Source organism: Zea mays, chromosome 2 (assembly GCF_902167145.1).
Source record: "Zea mays cultivar B73 chromosome 2, Zm-B73-REFERENCE-NAM-5.0, whole genome shotgun sequence".
In the NCBI taxonomy this organism is placed as follows: Eukaryota; Viridiplantae; Streptophyta; class Magnoliopsida; order Poales; family Poaceae; genus Zea; species Zea mays.
The window spans coordinates 160,564,345-160,584,287 of record NC_050097.1 but is presented as its reverse complement, the minus strand read 5'-3'; the positions used below and the strand labels follow the sequence as shown (position 1 = coordinate 160,584,287).

The window sequence follows — 19,943 nt, the reverse complement described above, 5'->3', positions numbered from 1 at the left end:
AAGCCCTTTGGTGTGCTTCTTTTCTTGAAACTGGACTTCTAGGATTAGTATCGGACCACTGGAAGTAGATGAGATGGCAAGGGAAAGCTTCATCTACATATTTCAGGTCTCTCATCCCTTCTTCACTCCAACCTTTACAGTTTAGCATCCTTTTGATATATTTTGAATGTGTAATAATATGCTCTAATTGCTGTCACCACCAACATACCATTCGAGATAGGGTTTCACTGCTTTGAAAAGTTAGATAAGCAGAATGGAAGTCCTCTATGAATTTGCTAATTAAAACATATTGGGATCATCGTTTTGTACATAAGCTTATTTTTTACTGATACATATTAGTCCTCTATGAACTTCCGTAGCAACGCACGGGCACGCACCTAGTATATATATATATATATATATATATATATATATATATATATATATATATATATATATATATATATATAAGGGGTACGAACGATTGTGCACACCATCAATCGAACCAATTGGTCGTTTTATCAATTCCTTTACTTTCTTGCCCTAGGAGTAACCAGTAACTTAGCCTTCTTCGTCTTAATCTTCACCTCTTTGGCTCTACGTCGTCTAGAGACATCTTGAGTGACTGACCGATCCCGAGACAAACACTAGGATCTCTCCTCTCTGATGGGGTCCATCCGGGGGTGAGATCCAAGTGTCGTTGGCGAACGTCGCTGCCCCTGCGCAAGTACGAACCGTCCAGCCACCAGACGTGAATCGTCCGACCCTAGACCGTGGACCGTCCTCGTCGTCGCAGAAAGCCAGCCAAGCAGAATAACTTCCAGTGACGCTCGGATCTGAATCAACCCCAACACAGTGCTTGACCATGATTAGCAGACATTGAAATGAGCAACTTCAATCAAACACAATGGCCATACTCGTTGCGAGTGACATTCTTTAAAAACTAAAGCAATAGATCAAGAGATATGACGTATGGTAACCATAAGCAACTACTCCGTTCCAATTAAGTCGTTCTGAGATTTTAAAATACATAGTTTTCGCTCAAGTTAAAATGACTTACAATTTGAAACATATCAACCGATCAAATCCGTCTACTAAATTTGATACCTTTACACGTTGGAGATTGAGGGATATATATCCTTTGATAGATATTTTTTACTAACAAAGGATTATATACCCTTCAATCCCTCCAATCTTCATGCAACTAGGTCTGAAAATGATCAAAAACAGTCAAAACCAAAAATGATATCTTTTTTTTTAAAGGAAGCGACAAAAGACTTGCCTTTTTAATGTACCTCTTTAATGTATTTGAAGAGAAATTAATAAAAGTCTCCACAAGACTGAGCAAAAGGAAAACAAAAAGAAAACAAAAAAAACACTCACTCATCTATCTAAGATACACTAAAGCTCCCAATTTGATCTTTCACCAATTGCGTAACCTGAACCACATATCTTTGAAGTCCCTAAAAGATTCTGTTATTTCTTTCCAACCATATATTCCATCAGAAACAGATAAGGAGTCCATCGAAAATCTTCTTTGACTACTTGCAGCAACGACTCCTTAATCTCTTCTATCAATCATACAACGACCGAAGGTTAAAAACGCCACTTAGGAAGGACATATTGGTCCAAGATAGGATCATGTCCCATACCTCTGCAGAAAACGGACAGTCTTTACCTAAATGTGGCATAGTTTCCTATGATAAGTTGCAAAGGCAGCAAATTGGATTCAAATGTCATCACCGCTTTTGTAGATTGTCCACAGTCAGAATTTTGTTATGCAACATGGTCCATACGAAAAAACGACATTTTGGCTCAATTCTCACCTTACAGATAGGAGAAATTTTGATTTTACAAAAATTCGTGGTGAACTATATTTTGTATACACTACTTGAACTGTAACTCTTATCAATCGTCCACCTCTATAAAATAGTATGTCGAGATCATTGAGTTCATGAGTGCTATTGATACTTTGCCACACGTAGATGAATTCTTTTATTTCTTCCTCTTTCAGCATGTAACCAAAAACCAAAAATGATATCATCTATACGAAAATGGTTGTCGACCGGTCAAAAATTTACCTGGTTTTATAATCAATATACTTATTGACGACTACTAGGGGTGGGCACTTTTTACCATAAACCGAACCGAACCGTACCGAACCGAAATTTCGATTTTTCGGTAGTTTCGGTTCGATTTCGGGTTTTTTATCTCAAAAGTTCGGTTTTCGGTATCGTAATCGGTTTTCACCATATACCGAACCGAAATACCAAAAAACTGAATTACCAAACTTTATTGATTCTAAAATTTGACTATTTGATTATGTGAACTATATGTGAAGCAATTAAATTGTTATTCACTTATTTATATGTGATGTATGATGTATCTCTAAGTATTTATACCTATATAATTTTTACTTTTTTAAAATTATGTGTAATTTATCATATAAATTTGTTGTATGTATTGTCATGAGTATAAGTTTGGTATTTGGTTTTTACTGAAAAACCGAAGTAAAAAACCGAAACCGAACTTCTCAGTTTTTCATTTTCAAGAAAACCGATCGATTTCTAATGTCTAGAAAACCAAAGTTTTTTAAAACCGAAAAACCGAACCAAAGTTTCAAAAAAAACCGAATGCCCAGCCCTAACGACTACAATACAATATTAATAGATATTTAAAATTCAAATTTTAAAGTTGAGATTTTTGGATACGGTTTCGGCCAACAAGCCCTTATAACTTCAACTATTCACAAGGATAAAGTTCCCTCCAACGAAAAGGTCTAATGCTTTAGCAATCCAGGTATTTTTTTCAGTGATTCACTGTGAACAAAGAATGTTCCTGGTGAAAAAAAATCACGACACTAAATTTTCAGAAATGCCCTTCTCATATGCTCTTCAAAACCCTTAGTTTCTATAGGTTCTGGTATTATTATTTTCAGCTATTTTTAGGGCAGTATTTTTATTTCCAGATGCCAAGCTATTGTTGTTCTTTCCATCAGCAAAGAAATATACATTTCATGATATAGTCTAGCCACTACATCCAATAAAATCGAGCCTTCGGTAAAGTTTTCAAGCATAGCAGGAGCCTTCGGTATAGTCTAGCCACTTGGTAGCATCTAGGAAAAGTAGTCCCTAACATGCATGTGGCCATATCGGTCATTGTTGCCAAGCATGTGAAATATACAAAATCTATTTACTGCAGATAACTCACAGCACCAACATGATAAACTTGCATCTGTGATCGATCCAACATTCCGTGGCACATTTTCGACGCTGTAATAGGCTGTTGGACATCACTGCAAATACTCAAAATCTTCTGTGATCCCAACCTGAAATTTTACAATAACTTAATCAGAACCAGGATAGAGTGCACACAAGAAAAACTCTCTTGCAAAAGAAAATCAGGATACTTTACTCTTAGGCCCCGTTTGTTTCGTTGGAATTAAATTCCATTTTAATAATTACAATTTAGACAAAACTAATTAAGTTCATATATTTATATATGTAATATATTTGTATATTATCTTAAATCATATGACAGAGATAGTTATATACCACATTCATGTTATAACTAAGTAAATAGAAGAGTATGCTATAAGTTGTACATTAAAAAAATAGCATATAAATTTATAGAATCAATTTCCATCTTTCACCCCATGAATTTAAGATAAAGTTATATAGTAACTTTGGAAAGTGGTGGAATGTCACAATCTAAAAAATAGCTTATTCCAATAGTAAGATTTCAATTCCTCAAAATAAAATGAAACAAACGGGGCCTTAGCGTAATAATACTTGGAATATAGAAACGTTAAATAGTGTTGAAAAGAGATGTCCTTAATAGTTGTTCTTTGCAATGTACATGGAGATAAAAGCATTCTCTAACTGCCAGCAAACAACTAAAAAGAATCTTTCCCAATTTAAAACTACTAAATAGTGATAACCAATGGTTCTGAACTATGAAACGGAAGCGCTTAGGTTGGGCGCCATCTGCAACATATCCATCATGCTCAAGCCAAATATGTACTTAGGTTATACGTCTCTACAAGACAAAAGGATTTCATATAAAGCAGTTTGTGGGCCAGACCAAAAAAAGGGATATGCTTGTGTAGCATGCTCAGCTAAACTTATGACATTTGATTCACTCAAGCATCAGTACATGCTTATTGATCAGTTTTAGTGACATGAATCAAGCACCAGTGCATCTTAAAGTCATCATACAAAGTGCCCTATTTTCTATATCCTCCACCCCGACTTTTAATGCACCAGTGTGGTACATAATTTCATTATTAGTGTCATCAACAGCAGATGGCATAGAAGTACTCAGTACTCTGATAACATGGCAGAGAACTCTGCTAATTCAATAAGCTCCTAATCTAAATATATTTCTCTTGAACACGCAAGAGAGTTTTGTATCTTATATTGAAGAGAGAGAGAAGGAAATTGGTCATCTAATGGACCTTTTACAAGCAACCAGATAAAGACTACACGATTTGCCCTCATGAGCTAGGCCCAGTTCTTGGAGCATTTAGGCTCTAGCAAGACCCCGTAGTCTTAACTCCATGAAAAATTAATGTGCAACCTGTAGGGATGGGGAGACACCATAAAAGGCATTTGTTCCTACGATTCCATAAGGTCTAGGCCCCCAAAATCACAATGCTATTGAATATCTGGATACTATAGAAGAAAAAAAACTCGTCCTGCAGAGGGGAAGACAGCCCCTGAGTATTGTATTAAGAAGACCTTCTCACACAGGTCGAGAAAACCCCAGAACCCCTGCCCCACCTATACACAGCGACATTGAAGCTCATGTGAGAACGACCGCGACCGCCTTAGACATGTGCTTTGGTGTGGGACAAACGAAGGGATTTTTTCAATCACAACCTAAAATTCGCTCCCACGGGGAGTTGAACCCAGGACCTGATAAGTGCTACTCAGACCTCCTAACCAACTCGACTAGAGGCTCTTTCGCTATCTGGATACTATAGACACAGAGGCACCAATGTCCTTGACACTTGTGGGTAAATCACATTGCATAATGAAACATACTTAATCAACTGGAAGTCAGGCAGCATACTGCAAACACAAGAAGGTCAAAACAGAACAAGACAGAAACATACCTCCCTGTACATATGTTCCAGTTGTTCTTTTGCTTCTGGGAATGTGGTTGAACACCATTGTTGCAAAGTGAAAATGTTGTCTGGAATATTATTGAAAATGTTTAGTGTAGCCTTAGAATGACAGCAATTGGACATATATCTAGGGGAATTCATTAGCAAAAATATGACCTGTCCACCTGTTAGCTGCTGAATGAGCAATATCAGTAGCATCCTCTGCAATTACCAGCATATAGTACTAGTTAAAATGAGGGAAGATGTGCATAACAGATTTGGATCAGATAATGATGTTGCTAGAACTAAGATGGAAAGATGCCATGTGAAGAAAATTAAAACAGATGTATGTATCAATGTCAGTAATATATCTATACAAGAGTTGTATAAAGAGGCCATCTCATACTCATTGCTTCTACTGCAGCTGGATCACTATCTGCATATGCAGCCAGTTCCTCCTGAAATTGTTATAGCATTGTTGAGCTGTAGATAGGACTAAAACAACCATAGGATAGACCAACGAATATAATGGAACCTTGAGTTTCTTATGGTGTAGTTCTACAGTCTTCAGCTCCTCCAAAGCAGCTTCCCTCTCTTCCTATAGCTAAACAATTAGTTCTTGTGTCAAAATGATTACTGCACATCTTTACAATATGCCTAATAACATACAGAGTCTTCCCGGCCTCTTTTCAAGTTATCTCTGTGTTCAACAAGGTCCATGTAACGCTTTCTAGAGTTTGAAAGGTCAGATTCCAGCTTGTTGTAAGTATTCCTCAGCTACAAAGGATACATTAGCTCAATCATCATCAACTATGGAATAAAGGAGGAGTAAAAAGTGCATAACAGTGCGCAATAGACAAAAAAAAGTAGGACCACTATATTCTTCTTATCCTGATTTGTTAAATTTCATTTGTAACCCTAGAAAAAGTACAACGATCCTCCAAATAGTGTAGGCAATGGCAAATGCAACTTTCTTCTTGCAAAGCTTCTATGAAGTTAGCTTGTATCACCTTTTTAACAGCATTGGACTATATGTTAAGAGGTTTCGCACCTTATCATGCACATAGTATATGTAGAAACATTATCCAATAACAAAAAATGAACCTCTTCTGACTTCTGGACACTTTTCAAGTCGTCTGATTAATCATGATTAGTCACGATTAATCGCCCAAGGCATCCGACTAATTGTGATTAATTGTGATTAATCGTCCAAGTCAATCAGCCAGGACAACCAGCAAGTCGTCCGACTTGAAAACAATGCTTCTGGACTTCTTACTTTTGACATGTCTTACTACCCATCATCAAAAAATCATAGAACAAAGGTATTGCTTCTTGATATTGTATCTTATTGTCAGTTATTAGTCAAGATCAGCAATTTACCAATCACCAATTCGTCAAAGTATCCAAGAAAAAAAGATTTAAGAGGAATAAGTCATGGCAGTACCTGGTTCCCAGCACAACTTGGAAGACTCCAAAAGTACACCTGCAAGAAAACTATTTGAGGCTGGGAGCTAGAGGAAAAGGTTATGGACAATAAAATATAATTGTTTGCAGCACAGGCAATAAGTAAAGCTGCAGTTATATGCAAGAGAAAGCTGTTGGATAATACAGGAAATTATTTCTGAATCAATGATAAATTAACTCAATGTCAAACTCTCTAACCAATGGTTAGACCATTAGACTATTGTGTTAGCAGTCCAACTACTGTTGATCCATGCTACAATAATAGAGACTAAAATAAAAACTTACAGAAGTCCCAATTTTATCCTTCAAGACAAGATCATCATCCACCAGGCTTTGCACCACATCTTTCACAGACTGACTAATCACTCCCTTTTTAGGACCCATTTTCTCTAGCTCCTTAAGCTAAAAATAGCATATGGTAAGAATTATATTCTATGGCATCGGAAAAACACATCCTACATGACAAAACTTAACAGAACAGAAGCTACAGTAGCAAAATCTGTACGGAAGTTAAATAATATGCACATGAATTTCCAATTTTAAGCAACAAAAGTGGCATCAGCGTTTGAACAGTCCTATGGAAAAATGAATGCAGTAATATTAATGGTTGTGGATTGAAAAGAAAAGATAATGCTATTGTGAAATGAGACAGATCAGTGATCCTTCCAGTAAATAAATAAGGAAGCATGAATGCACGATTGTGTCAACTTAGAATCAATAAAAACTGTTAGCAAACTGCAGTAACTTGTTGATACAGGGCAAGCCAATTGGTATTCTTTATTTTAATCCTCCAAAATATTAATACAACAAATAAGCAGGAGAAAGGGAGAAATGCAACTACAGCCACAGTAACAAACAGAGAAGTTTTCGCGTTAGGAACAGAAATCATGAGTTCCTTGGACACAGTTAATATGGTAGCACTGAAATGAACATAACAAATTGTTGACCCAAGAATTTACCAGAAAGAATTCCTGGCTCTCATAAAATATTTGAAGCATTTGCTCCCGTTTCTCCTCCAACGAAAGCCCCCTCTTCTTAGACTAAGCATCACAAAGGGAAAAAGAGGACCAGTCATGTACTATCCATTATCTATTTTTTTCACAATATGTAGGTCCTTGTTAAAACTTGAAACAGGAAATGTTGTAAGAGTGAATCTGGAAAGAAACTTTATGGTACTAGCTGTACACAACTACACATATACAGCAATGGAGTCAACGCGCATCTTCGGATCATTTGTACAGGTAGCAAACAACACCAAGTATCATCACTCTCACACTTACAGTAGATACAACATAACAGAAGTCCAAAACAAATAACTGAGACTGCACTGCAACGGATCCCTATTAATGGTCTACCTTGCAGCCATGTATGTCACTGAGCATATTCATCTAGCCATACAGACTCTTTTTTACATGTCCCATTGTTTGATGCCCCTCAGCTAGGTACAGTTGTAGTTCATGTTCATGTACATAAACACCTCAACACACACACCTCACTCACACCGTATGTATACAAACCAACCTACAACTACACTTAGATCTGAAGGCCGCGTCCTTGAAGAGGTCACCTGTACCATCCATGGCTCAGTAGACGACAGGTGCATCACATTCCTTTTGTGGCTCCATGCTTGAGAGCCTATAAGAAATTATTGGTAACAAACTCTGGCGAGAATCACACTCAGACGGACTGCGCGCACACCAGCCCTCTCACCATAAAGAGTTTATTAACTGCTAACCAGCTGATTCACAACTAAAATTTACCCATGTGGTAATGGGCTCTAAATTTTACATTATAAAATTGAAGGATCCGATCACATTAGGATCAGGCTCCATTTCTATTTATTTTTGAACTAATATTAATTAAGAAAACCAATCGTGAAGAAACATTTGAATCGTCATCCATTATCACCCCTACTACCACCCCTACCGGTAGGTACTATTGCTGAAAGCGCTGTAACACGAGAAACCCAAAATTGACTCGATTCCTCTAAACCTATCATCACAAAACTGGTACCAGTTTTCTCACTGGCACAAGGCAAACTAGCGATTCAGTGAGTCTATTGCAAGCAAACGGTGGGAAAGAACACAAGCCCTAAACGATCCAAAAATACACCATTATCTACATGTGCCCTTCGAGCGCCATGCTCGATCAAAGCCAGAAAAAAAAACAGACATTATAAGCCCTACAGCCAACCAGAGTGACTGCTCCAAGGGAGAAGCCGGCCGGCTGGGGGTCGATCCCCCGTCCCGAATCTGGCCTCCTGTGAAGGCCGCACCAAGTGGTGCTTTAATCGAAGAACAGCCAACCAGGGGCCTCGGATCTAGCTGCTGGGGTGGAGTAGGTAGGTGTAGGGGGCGGATGTGAAGCAGCGCTTACCATTCTGACGGGGCTGGCGGCGCTGACGAGACGCGTCGCGCGGCGGATGCTGTTTTGGCGCCCAAACGGAAAGGAGATGAGTTCGGTTCGGGCGGGGGCGGCGGGGACGGGAGGAGCGGTGTCTAATCTTCTTTTTTAGGCCTGCAGTTTTAGGCCCTTTGCGTCGTCCTCCGTTGGTGTCCATGTGTATCATAATATCATTCTTGGGTCAAGCCCACGAAGCCCCCATTTACCTTTACCTTTCTTTGTCTCTTCTCTATCTCTATTATATTTAACGGACAAACGTCCAGCAAAAATAGTAACTCGAACCCAGTCGTTAAAACAGTTGAGTCTCTACCACTGCAGCCGAAATTCATATATATATATATACAAAATTTACATAGTTTAGAGACTCATTTAACATACTACCGACTTGACACACCCGATGTATGAGTAATCTTTACTACTTATTAAGGCTCTAAGAGTAGCCTGCCACTTTTGGTTCTGCCACTCGAACTCCCGCCCAGCGCCCTGCGAAATCTCCAAAATTCCCGCCCAACGCCCCTGCGAATTCCCGCCCAGCAAAAATAAGCGGGGCCGCGAGGATCAAACCCTGGCCATTTCAGCCACCACGCGCAACACAATGCAACAACCAATCTCTTGCTCATATGGCAAGGGCCAACGCTTATAAACCGCACTATGCCTACTTTACTAGCCGGTATGGTACTAACCATATCTGTAAAGAAAACAACACAACAGTACCGGTGTCCTGGGCTGAATGTTTGGTGCGGCCCATACTCCAGCTATGTTTGGAGCAGCCCATACTCCAGCGACGGACGCCAGCTGTCTCCCTTCATTCTTCGGTAACCTCCGCCTTCCGCGACGTCGCGCCCAACCGCTCGCACAGCTCCACTCCCGCAGCGCGTTGGGCGTCTCGCTCCCCCTTTCCTTGCGCGACGCGAGCTGCTCCTCCACCCGCGCGCCTCCGCCTCCTCGTCCTCGCTCGAGGTCGTCGCGCTGCCCCTGCCCACGCGCTGCGGCGGCGCCGTGTTCGCGCACGCGCGTGCCGTGGAGGTGGGGCGGCACGTGTGCCTGGTCGGAGATGGCAGCTGCGGCTTTGGCGGCGTGCAAGGGGAAACGAAAGCGGCACCTCTTTGAGGACGACGTCTGACTCCTCCTCCATAGGTGCCCCCGTCCTCCCCTAGCCCGTCCTCCTGTTCTCTCCCCAGGCGGCTGGCTTTCATCTAGGGTTTTACTTCACTGTGTCGCTTGCAACCTTTCTCCCCCCCGCAGGTACCATCCAGGGACGATCCTGACGGCGCTGCAGGAGGTGGCGCAGCACGTGGATGGCCGGCGCATCGACTGGAGGGCGGTGGTGGTGAAGTCAGCCATGGGGATCACCTCCGCCCGCGAGTACCAGATGCTCTGGCGCCACTTCGCCTACCAACCCTACCTCTCGCTCTTCCCTCCACAACCATCGTCGCCCCGCCTCCCGCCTCCCCACCCACTGCTCCTCCGTCCCCCTGCATCCACACGGGTCTGCACGTCGCCGCCGTCAGTGGCTTCAAGCTGTAATCAGCTCTCAAGGATCCAAGATGTGAGGCACCACATCGGCGGAGAGGTCAGTGGCACAGGATCTTGCTGCTTCCAGTCCCCCCTCTCGCGCCGGATCCATAGCTCTTCTCCCTCCCTTCTCTCTCTCGAGCTGCCTTCAGGGTGCGGGATTCTTCCATGATCTGGAACCTCCACTATTTTGCCTCTCCGATCTTAGATTCGTCTCGAAGGGAGGCGGCGGATTCCGGGGTAGCTACAGGGTTCAGGTTGTGTTGCTTTTCTCCATCTAGCACACGAGCACCTTACAAACATATCCAAATCTCAGCATGGCCGTAGTGAGATTAGTCGTGGCCATGGTTTGGATTTAGCCCGTTTCTCTGCTTCAGCCTTTGTGGTCATGGTTTGGATTTCTGCAGAGATTATCCTTATTAGTTATGTAAGGTTGGATGATGTGTATAGTGTATTATCCTTATTAGTTCTTGCTTTTTTAAATTCCTTGATGTGGCATCATAATTAAGTATTCTGCAATTTATTGTTATGTACTGCTCCTGTTGAAATATTATTCAGTTCACCAATGTGTGGTCACATTTTTCAGGGATTTGGACACCTTTCATTAATTACATACCCTTGCTGCTAATATGCTTGTTGGTGAGTTTTATCTATTGTTGCATTCTTTCTGATAAGTGGTAAAGGACATGAAAATTGCTTGCTACTGAGTTTTATCTGTTGTTGTATTCTTTTTGTTAAGTGGTGAAGGGCATGAAAATTGCTTGCTGGTGAGTTTTATCTGCTATTGCATTTTCTGTTGGGTGATATATATCATGAAAATTGTGGATCAAACACAAACTAATTTGTGAGGTCGTACATAGTTTACCATGCTGTGTCTGTGGCAGTTTTGTCATTCTTTGCCTGCGAACTAAATAGTTCCTCCTCTAACTTCGTTAGCAGTTGCCTACTTGCTGGTATGGTTACTGGAATAGAGAAATCCAAGGAAAAGTTATGTCTTCTGTAGTCACATTAAAATGCACCTCATACTGTAGATAAACTTTATAATTTAATCATACAGTTTAAGCTAACATACTGAGTTCTGCATTGCAGTCTTTCAGGTATATTTGTACAATATGGCTGAAAGGAAGTAAAAGTAACAGCATTGTTCTGTTGATGAAAAAATAGCTAGCTACATGGTCTTTCAGAATGTCGTTGCCATGAGTTAGTTGGATTGTCGGATCTTCTTGTTGATAATGTTTGACACCAAAGACGACCGTGTCCTGTGAAGTCAGCTAGCTACATTGGCAAACTGCTCTTTCTCCATGGTAACATGGACTGAACACTCGGCAGGCCACATGTGCAAATTTGGAGACCATTGTGCAAGTTTGGCAATTTATTTTTAGGAATAACATTATGGCAATTTTATCGAGCCCTCAAGCATGTTTACTTCATTAGGTCGTACCTAGCCTACCAGTACCAGCGTATTAGAATTTTGCTAGCACAGTTTGAAAACCATGTGTGTGCAGGTTTGCCAAATCAAGATTGCAAAGGCTGCTGCTTACATATATGGTCTGGAGCGGTAGAGCAGTCTGAGCTATGCATGGGCTGTATGGTGGCATGCTGCTACTTATTTCTTGCAAGAATCTGTAGGTTGAACTATTCGTCTGAACTAACCAAGGGTTTTGTTTAAACTATAAGTATGGTTTTATGGTTCTATTTTTATATCTTACCTATATTGTTTCCCTGGTTATTGGACCATGAATTCTCTTTCATTTGAAATCCATGAAATCTAATTAGTTTTACTACGGTATTCTATACTAATACAGTACAGATCAGCTCCATGTAGACTGTTGTCCTTTTCATGTCCTATGTTTTAAATAGTGTTTGTAGTGGCACAGGAATAGATCCTGCAATAGGCTCTTGATGCTAATCAACTGATAGTTATCGAGTACCTGCTCACTACTCTGGCATTTGTGAGGTTACAAATGACTTTCCATCGGTATCCTGCAATAGAAATCTTGTGGGGGCTTACCATTTTGTAGCATCTGCAATAACTAGAGGAGTCTTCAATGTGTCTCAAGATCTTTCTTCACCATCTGATAGTGATGGCCATGGGCTGCTATGATGACCAGTTATTCGGACGTCGCTCTGCCTGGCACGGTCTCTTGGCCTCTTGTGTTCTTACCACAATGATGGACTGTTGGTGACTGGTCATGGTAACTGATAAAGAGCGCCCTTTCGTAGTATGTTCTTTCTGGTGGTGCTACCCCTGGTACTGGGGGACTGGGGAGGGCCTTTTGCAGTATATTCTTTCTGATAAAGAGCGCTCTCTCCTGAGAAGTCTGTTTTGTCGCTGGAGTGCAAACCAGCAGGTGCTTCCATGTTTGCTTCTTTGCAAATCAAAATAAGCCGCCCTTGTATTTTACTTCTAAAATCTTAACCTAGAATAATTTTGACTTCTTTTTTACTTCTGAAATCTGCACTATACTTGTTTTACTTCTTTTTTGGTTCATCATTTTTTTGTTTTGCTCATGAGGCTTGTTCATTAGGTGTTAATTATACTATTTTGTTTCAGATATGAACATATTGTTTTTGACTTAGAATCACGCAGAGAACTCATTACACCCATCTATTCTCTGAAAACAAATATCATTTCTAAGTATCCAAATACAGAAAATAGGAGATGCAGAAATCACATTTAGCATACCATTTTTTCTGTTGCTTAACCAAAATTTTCCTATATGGTAAGGGAAGCCCAGATTTGAGCTGTCGTCACACACTCAAAGATCATTACTATTGGTTTTTCAGTAGCCTTATGTTTGCACTTTGAATTTCAGTTTTCTAGATTCTTTTTAATGGTTACCGTGTCTTTTAACATGCCAAAACCAATATGAACTGCACTAGATTGCATGATAGACACAGGAAAAAATATCAATATAAAAAAGATATTTTTTGCGCCTTCTGTAAGTTACATTTTACTAGATGGTAGTATAATTAAAATTTGAATACTATACATCAATCTAAAGTTTGTACATGATGTTCAGTTCTAACGTTTGTTTTGTGGATCACATAGTTAAATTATTGTATTCTTTTTTTGCTTTACTGTGATTTAGAGTTGAAGTGACATACTATGATTCAAATACACGCCAACTTTTTGTGATTCAGAAGAAGACATATTGCGATTCAGAAGAAGAAAACGCTAGGGAATTTTTTCATTGTTACTGGCCTTTTTGTAGAGGTTTTATCTCACTGTCCCGCATGGTGGTTTATTTTCTTTGCTTCTCATCAACTGCAGTATGGAATTAAATAACCACATGAAGATAGCAAAGAAGGCTTGCAGAGTAGTATTTTCTTTTGCACTTTTGGATCTTCTTTTTACAAAAAGTTGGGTGCACTCTTGTAATAGGCAAACAGTGCACAGTTTAGTCATTCAGTTTTTGAGAATCATAAATTTATTGCATTTTGGATAACTAGATACGTTTAACTTGGTAAGCAATGTTAGTACATGCATGCATGGTACCTTGTGTCATGAAAACATAGTATCTATAGTACCATACCATTACTTTCTCTAGAAGTTTGTTCCAAAACCACAACCAATTTCAGTCTCTAAGCAGCCAAGTCTCAGTTTGCATGTGAAGTGAATCTTCTGTGCCATGGGAGCATAATCAGAAGCTCCACTGCTTGTAACCTGAAATAGTTTAATCTTTTTCTGCTTTGTACATTTTTTAAAGTTGATCTAACAGTGTCAATAACTGAATATTGTGTTCCTTGGAGCAGTACATAAATATGAAGACTCAGAAGATCTCCAAACTTCTTAGTAAGCGATTTACAACACCGGTTTGGATTAAGGTTAGCCTTTGTATTCAACAGGATATTTGTAACCAGTGATTTTGCTTTTTCAGGTTTTGTTGCTCAAATTTGCATTTCCTTTTTCTTTGTATGTTCAACTAAAACAGCACAAGGAACCGAGGGAAGTGAACATGTTTGTTGATCTACTACTTCTTGAGGTTTGTTCAGTTCCTTTTTCTATTGCATTATGTCTACTTCTAATGCTACTATGGATACAAATTCATAATTGAGCATGCAGTTCCATGCCAGTTTAGGTATTGGAGTCTACTTTCAGAAACATGAGTTCTTTTAGGCTATCTTCGCGGCGTGCGTGGGAGCGGCAAGTCCGACCGCGAGGGCTTCTACGCCTCCGCACTCTGGCTCCACGCGCGGCACCCACGCACGCTGGCCCTCAACGCTGCACCCTCGCCGACTTTGGCTACCTCAAGGACCTCCCCGAGCTGCTCCACCGAATCGTGCATGGCGGTGTGTCCACCAGGACCCCAGGCAAGAAGGCACGCCTAACCACCAGTGCAGCTGGGGCCGGGGCCGCGTCTGCTTTGGCAACCGTACGCGTCGCAGCCGCGCGGAACGGGCCACGCGCGTCGGCTCAACGGAGGAGCGTGCCGCGGCTAGCCTGGAGCGCGACTGGGGACTCGCGGCCGCGGCCGTGGTGGCGCGCCGGACTAGGAGAGCAGAGGCCGCTGCGAGGGCGGTCGAGATGTACAGTAAGTCAGTAACGACCCCGCCTACTGGGACAGTTAAATCAGTAACACCCATACATTCCTTATCCTATGCAAACGGGACAGTTCAAACTCCAGTAAGTTAATGGGCGCCTTTTATTTGATCTATTGATTGTTGCAGAATGGATGCATTATTTCACTGTTTCCTTTCTAAAGCTTTCCATCTCATCTGTTATCTGTCATTTATATTTATTACATAGGAAATTATTTGTTTGAGTTATGTTTATGCCATCTGTCTCCTCAAAGCAGATAAGATTTTCTTTTTGATTGGGTTATGTTGTGAGACATCAGGTGCTGGTGGTACAGCGACAGATAAATCAAATAAAAATAAGCGGAAGGCTCCCCTCAAGAGATCAAAAGGAAGCTTAGGTAGTCTGGATGTTGTTGCAGTAAAAAATAACAAGTCACCGGCAAAGCCTTCAACTTCTTCCTCCAATGAAGGTTCTTCACAAAGGTAATTTCTTTAATTTTTTTGTTATACTAACAGATAAATTATTGAATCCACTATCTCTAATATAGTGAGAGTGGAAGCGGGAGTTCTGAAGGAAGTAGTACAAATTCAAAAAGTGTATGCCATTCCATTATATTACTTAACATTTTACTTCATAATGCTATTTGTACAAATTCCAAAGCAGTATGTTACTGTCTCTCTCCTCAGTATTGCCTTGATTTGGACCGCACACATTTTGGTCAAAGTAAAGAAACTAGAACTGTTGGCTCTGATATGTGACAGATATACCACATTCTAGAAAGCATAGAGAAGAAGCAATCCTATTTGTAGGAAGGTTTTAGAGATGAATTTAGATGTAATTGCAGATCGTGCCTTGCATATTACTTGCACATTTGTTGTCTTAAGTAACCAATGCACGATGTACTTTTAATTCATTTTCCTGCTCCCTGAACTTAATTTGGCCGGTGAGTTAATATATAGATGCTGAAATGACGACTGAGAAGCTTCAAGGGGATATGAAGTGAGTCGTTGAAAAGATCTTGCACAAGGGCTCAGGCCTCCTTGAGAAAGCGAAAGAAGAATTCGGAAGTCACTTCGACGACTGCTTCCATTCTTCAAAGGAACTAGGTAAACTTCACTAATTTAGAGTGGCTACAAATTGCAACATTCCATCAATGTGGTTTGGGTAGTTGTTTGTACGGTTGTTTTGTGTTTGGTATGGATTCTGATCTGTGTTGTGGCGTGTAACTAATGCGAGCTGAGCTGTATACAATGCACCTGCACAACAAATGTAGTCTTCATAATTGTAGCATCCCTTGCATTGACAAACAAGGAAAATTGCTACTCTATCCAACCTAGCCTAAGAGATGGATTGGTATTAAGAGGGTTCAATTCGAATCACACAGATATTAGATGAACACATCACAATAAAAACATATTAGAGAATTTTAGCTACAGCACCAGTAGTAGTGGTTGCGAGGGGCTCTATAGAAGTAGAGGTTTTTTTTTCTGAAATTGCAACTCTGGTTCATCAGTCCTCCAGTGTTCCTCACCAGAAACCAGAAATTTTCTTCATTACCTGCAACAGTATGGCTAGCCTCTCTTTGTAAACCAATGGTCAAAAATATCATGATCTAGAACTCGACAAGGAAGCAGAGAATCCATGGGTAGATTGCTACATAGAGTAGTGGTTTGGGTGGAGGATTTATTTTAGGAAGCGCACCTGTATCGATCGTCAGTACCCTATTTTAAATTATGAGACGTTTTTTGTTTTACTTGATTACTTGATACATTGTTTTTATTACATGTCTTGACATAGCATATATCTAAGTGTGTATCTAAAACATAAAATATAGTAAATTTGTATTTGTTTGTCTCTAAACAATTAACAGCATGCCAAGAACTGTTGCTATTGGTTTTTCTGTGTCTGCTATAGGCTATAGTGTTGTTACCTCTTCTCTTATGCTGCTATGTTCCGTGCAAAACAGGTCTCTTCATCTAATGTAATGGATGATAAGTTGCCACTGAATCTGAACCTGAGTAATTTGTCTGGTATGAAATACACCCACCCACCTTTCTCCAGTGTACTCCTATTTGAAATTATGATGCTCATTTTGTTTCATTAGAACAATTCTTTGGTCAGCAACGAATCTGATGATGTTAGTTTTAAATTTGTAAGGTTAAAATTTGCTTCTGACTGGGCAGCACTACTGAAATATTGCAAAACGTGATAGCAAGATCAAGGGACACTACATTGAGCGAGCCAGCTAAGGTTAAAGTCTCGAAAGTTTTTTAGGTGGGTTTCTGTTTTGGTTTTCTTCTATTATTATACGGTTATACTTTCTACATTTAACAATGCAAAGGGGAAACAGGCAAATACAGTAGAGGAATCTGTTGAAAATGTTTTTTGGTTGATTGTTGCTACATAAGTAGTGTATTTGTTTCCTGCATCATCCCTTGTCAGTTTTTTATTAACCAATTGTACCGGGCATCCTTTATATTGCAGGTTGGTGACAAGCCATCTACTTCATTCCAAGTTGTAAGTCGTTCTGACTTTTATGTGCATATAGGTTTTGCTATGCACCTAGATATACATCATGTCTAAGTACATAGTAAAATATATGTATCTAGAATTTCATCTACATACAAGTAGGCAACATAATACATTGATCCTGATGTCACAATGTTTAATGCAGTCCACCGCTGCCGCGCCTGCTCGCGGTTCCCAGGCCTCCGGTGCCCCTCACCGTTGTTTATAGTAACAGATATTGATTCTTGACAAAGGAATTGTAGGATATTGAGATTGATGATAGTATATATGTTTAGTTTCTATGTAACCATTATATATTAATATTTTGTATGTTGTTGCAACCCATCCCCACTCTTAGACCCTTATTAATGTGAACAACATCGAGGAATAGATGCGTACGAATCAGGCTCATGTTGTTCAGGAGGTGTATGGGAGGATAACGAGATGTGTAGTGCTCTTTAAGTGTGCAAGTGCATCTATGGATTGTATGGTTCTTTGGTTTTTGTTGTTCGCTGAGGTGCAAAGTAGGAAGAAAATGTGGCCCTAACCTTGCAAGCGGGGAATGTATCGTTTTTTGGTGTAACTGAAATATGTGGTGTTATTTTTTTGTGCATTAACAATTTGTTGAATATTTTGTATACCGTTGCAACGCACGGGCATCTACCTAGTTTACAGTTTAATCGGTCCCTAATTCTAATTTTTTAGATAATGGGAATTCAAAGTTCCCGGCCTTTGTCTCAAAGAGACTATAGCCGAATTATTGCAGACTCAGATAGGAACAGCACTATCTGAAAACTCAGAGAAAAGCAAAACATAGTGCGGTGAGACAAGATTAAAGATAGTCTAAATGCATATCCCCATCCATGATGTCTAAAAATCTTCATCACCAACTCCTCCAATCTACGACATGCCTTGATTATTAGTTCTTGATCATCATGTCTAAGTTGTAGTTGAGCCCAGAAGTGAAGCCAATGCGTAGCCCGAAAAACCACCTGCAAAGAAGATTTTATTGGAGCGTTATCAAACACTGCATCATTCCTGCTCAACTAGATTGCCCAACATATAGCCGAAGCTACTAGAATAAAGTGACTTCTCTTTCTATTAACCAGACCAGTTAACCAAGAATCAAAGATATGTCTAATATTGTTTGGTGGACGAACACCACATCTGATTCGAACTAAACGCCAAATAAATTTAGCAAGTTGGCAGTGGAAAAAAAAAGATGGTCAATTGTCTCATTCTGGGTACAAAAAGAACATTTTGCATTTCCCTTCCAATTACGCTTGAGTAAATTATCTTTGGTAAGTACAACACCACTATGTAAATATCACATGAAGATTTTAATCTTCAAAGGCATCTTAGCCTTCCAAATGTCTTTGTGCCACGCCACATTGACATTAGTTATTAGCCCCTTGTACATCGAATGAACACTAAAGGATCCATCTGCCGACAAGTCCCAACGGAATGTGTCACTCGTTGTGTTTAATCGAATATGAACAAGGTGAGCCACTAAATCCATCCATTGTTCACATAGTTGCCCCACTAGACCCCGACGAAAATAAATATTCAGCGAAATGGTTTGGAAGATATTAGCAACCACCACATTTTTCGTCGAACCAATGCATATAGTTGCGGGTATATTCCTTTTAGGATGTCTATCCTCAACCATCTGTCCTCCCAAAACCTAATATGTGTGTCATTGTTAAGTTGAAAGGATCCAAAGTTTAGGAAGTTGTCTCTAACTTTCAGAAGCCCCTTCCAGAAATGCGAATCAGATGGTCTACGTTGAGCTTGTGATAATGTATGTTGTTGCAAGTATTTCCTCCGCAACATGGTTTGCCATAAACCCTCCTCATTCAGGAGTTTAAACAACCATTTGCATAAGAGGAATTTGTTTTGTGCATCAATGTTTTCCACCCCTAAACCCCCACCTCCCTTGGTTGACAGATGGTACTCCACTTAGTGAGTCTATACTTTTTCTTATTATCCTCCCCTTGCCAAAAAACCACGATCTGTAATAGTCTATTTTTCCAAAACACCTCTTGGAATCTCAAAAAAAGGCATCATAAACATCGCAAGGTTTGTAAGGGTAGAGTTAATAAGAACTAGCCTTCCACCCACGGACATGTATTTCCCTTTCCAGCTGGATAATTTCTTTCCGAATTTGTTCTCGGTTATCTTCCAATCTGCCATACTTAGTTTTTTATAATGCATTGGTAAACCTAAATATCTAAATGGGTAGTCCCCTTTTCTGCAACCAAAGAGTTGTACATATTGATGTTCTTGAGTTTTTGCTTCTCCAAAGCACTAAACCTCACTTTTGTGGAAATTAATTTTGAGCCCTGATAACTACTCAAAAGCACATAAAAGCATTTTCATATTCACTGCTTTCTCGAAATCGTGAACCATAAATAGAATGGTGTCATCCGCATATTGGAGAATCGA

At 40.0% G+C, this 19,943-nt stretch overlaps 1 protein-coding gene and 2 long non-coding RNA genes across 7 annotated transcripts; 2 read left to right on the top strand and 1 right to left on the bottom strand.

Moving 5' to 3' along the window:
* Nucleotides 1-2,920: 2,920 nt before the first annotated feature.
* On the bottom strand, nt 2,921-9,091 carry LOC103647183 (meiotic nuclear division protein 1 homolog). 4 transcript variants are annotated; one of them, XR_002267294.3, is made up of 11 exons: nt 8,927-9,091; nt 7,510-7,590; nt 6,836-6,952; nt 6,531-6,569; nt 5,756-5,863; nt 5,622-5,684; nt 5,493-5,544; nt 5,264-5,308; nt 5,096-5,175; nt 3,190-3,307; nt 2,941-3,110 (listed from the first exon to the last, which is right to left on the bottom strand). XR_002267294.3 is itself a non-coding variant. In XM_008671757.4 (11 exons), the coding sequence occupies exons 1-11, from the start codon at nt 8,927-8,929 to the stop codon at nt 3,048-3,050; spliced, it is 798 nt and encodes a 265-aa protein (XP_008669979.1). In that variant the 5' UTR covers nt 8,930-9,091; the 3' UTR covers nt 2,941-3,047. The 4 variants fall into 4 exon arrangements, 3 of the variants coding, with proteins under 3 accessions (XP_008669981.1, XP_008669979.1, XP_008669980.1); XM_008671757.4 differs by having other exon boundaries at nt 5,464-5,544; XM_008671758.4 differs by having other exon boundaries at nt 5,464-5,544; nt 8,744-8,941.
* A 5,100-nt stretch (nt 9,092-14,191) lies between these two features.
* Nucleotides 14,192-15,563, top strand: LOC111590832 (uncharacterized). Its single transcript, XR_002749962.1, has 3 exons — nt 14,192-14,296; nt 14,404-15,472; nt 15,538-15,563. It is a non-coding gene; the product is annotated as an uncharacterized lncRNA (long non-coding RNA).
* A 1,331-nt stretch (nt 15,564-16,894) lies between these two features.
* LOC103647185 (uncharacterized) lies at nt 16,895-18,050 on the top strand. 2 transcript variants are annotated; one of them, XR_002267659.2, is made up of 4 exons: nt 16,895-17,020; nt 17,148-17,264; nt 17,475-17,507; nt 17,665-18,050. It is a non-coding gene; the product is annotated as an uncharacterized lncRNA (long non-coding RNA). The 2 variants fall into 2 exon arrangements; XR_002267660.2 differs by having other exon boundaries at nt 16,897-17,020; nt 17,174-17,264.
* Nucleotides 18,051-19,943: the final 1,893 nt, after the last annotated feature.

What these genes read in the sequence shown, in the direction of transcription:
- LOC103647183 (XM_008671757.4), bottom strand. An exon ending in TACACCATAAGAAACTCAAG is followed by an intron (nt 5,545 to 5,621) that starts GTTCCATTATAT and finishes TAACAATTTCAG; the next exon opens with GAGGAACTGGCTGCATATGC. An exon ending in AAGTTTATCATGTTGGTGCT is followed by an intron (nt 3,111 to 3,189) that starts GTGAGTTATCTG and finishes CATGCATGTTAG; the next exon opens with GGACTACTTTTCCTAGATGC.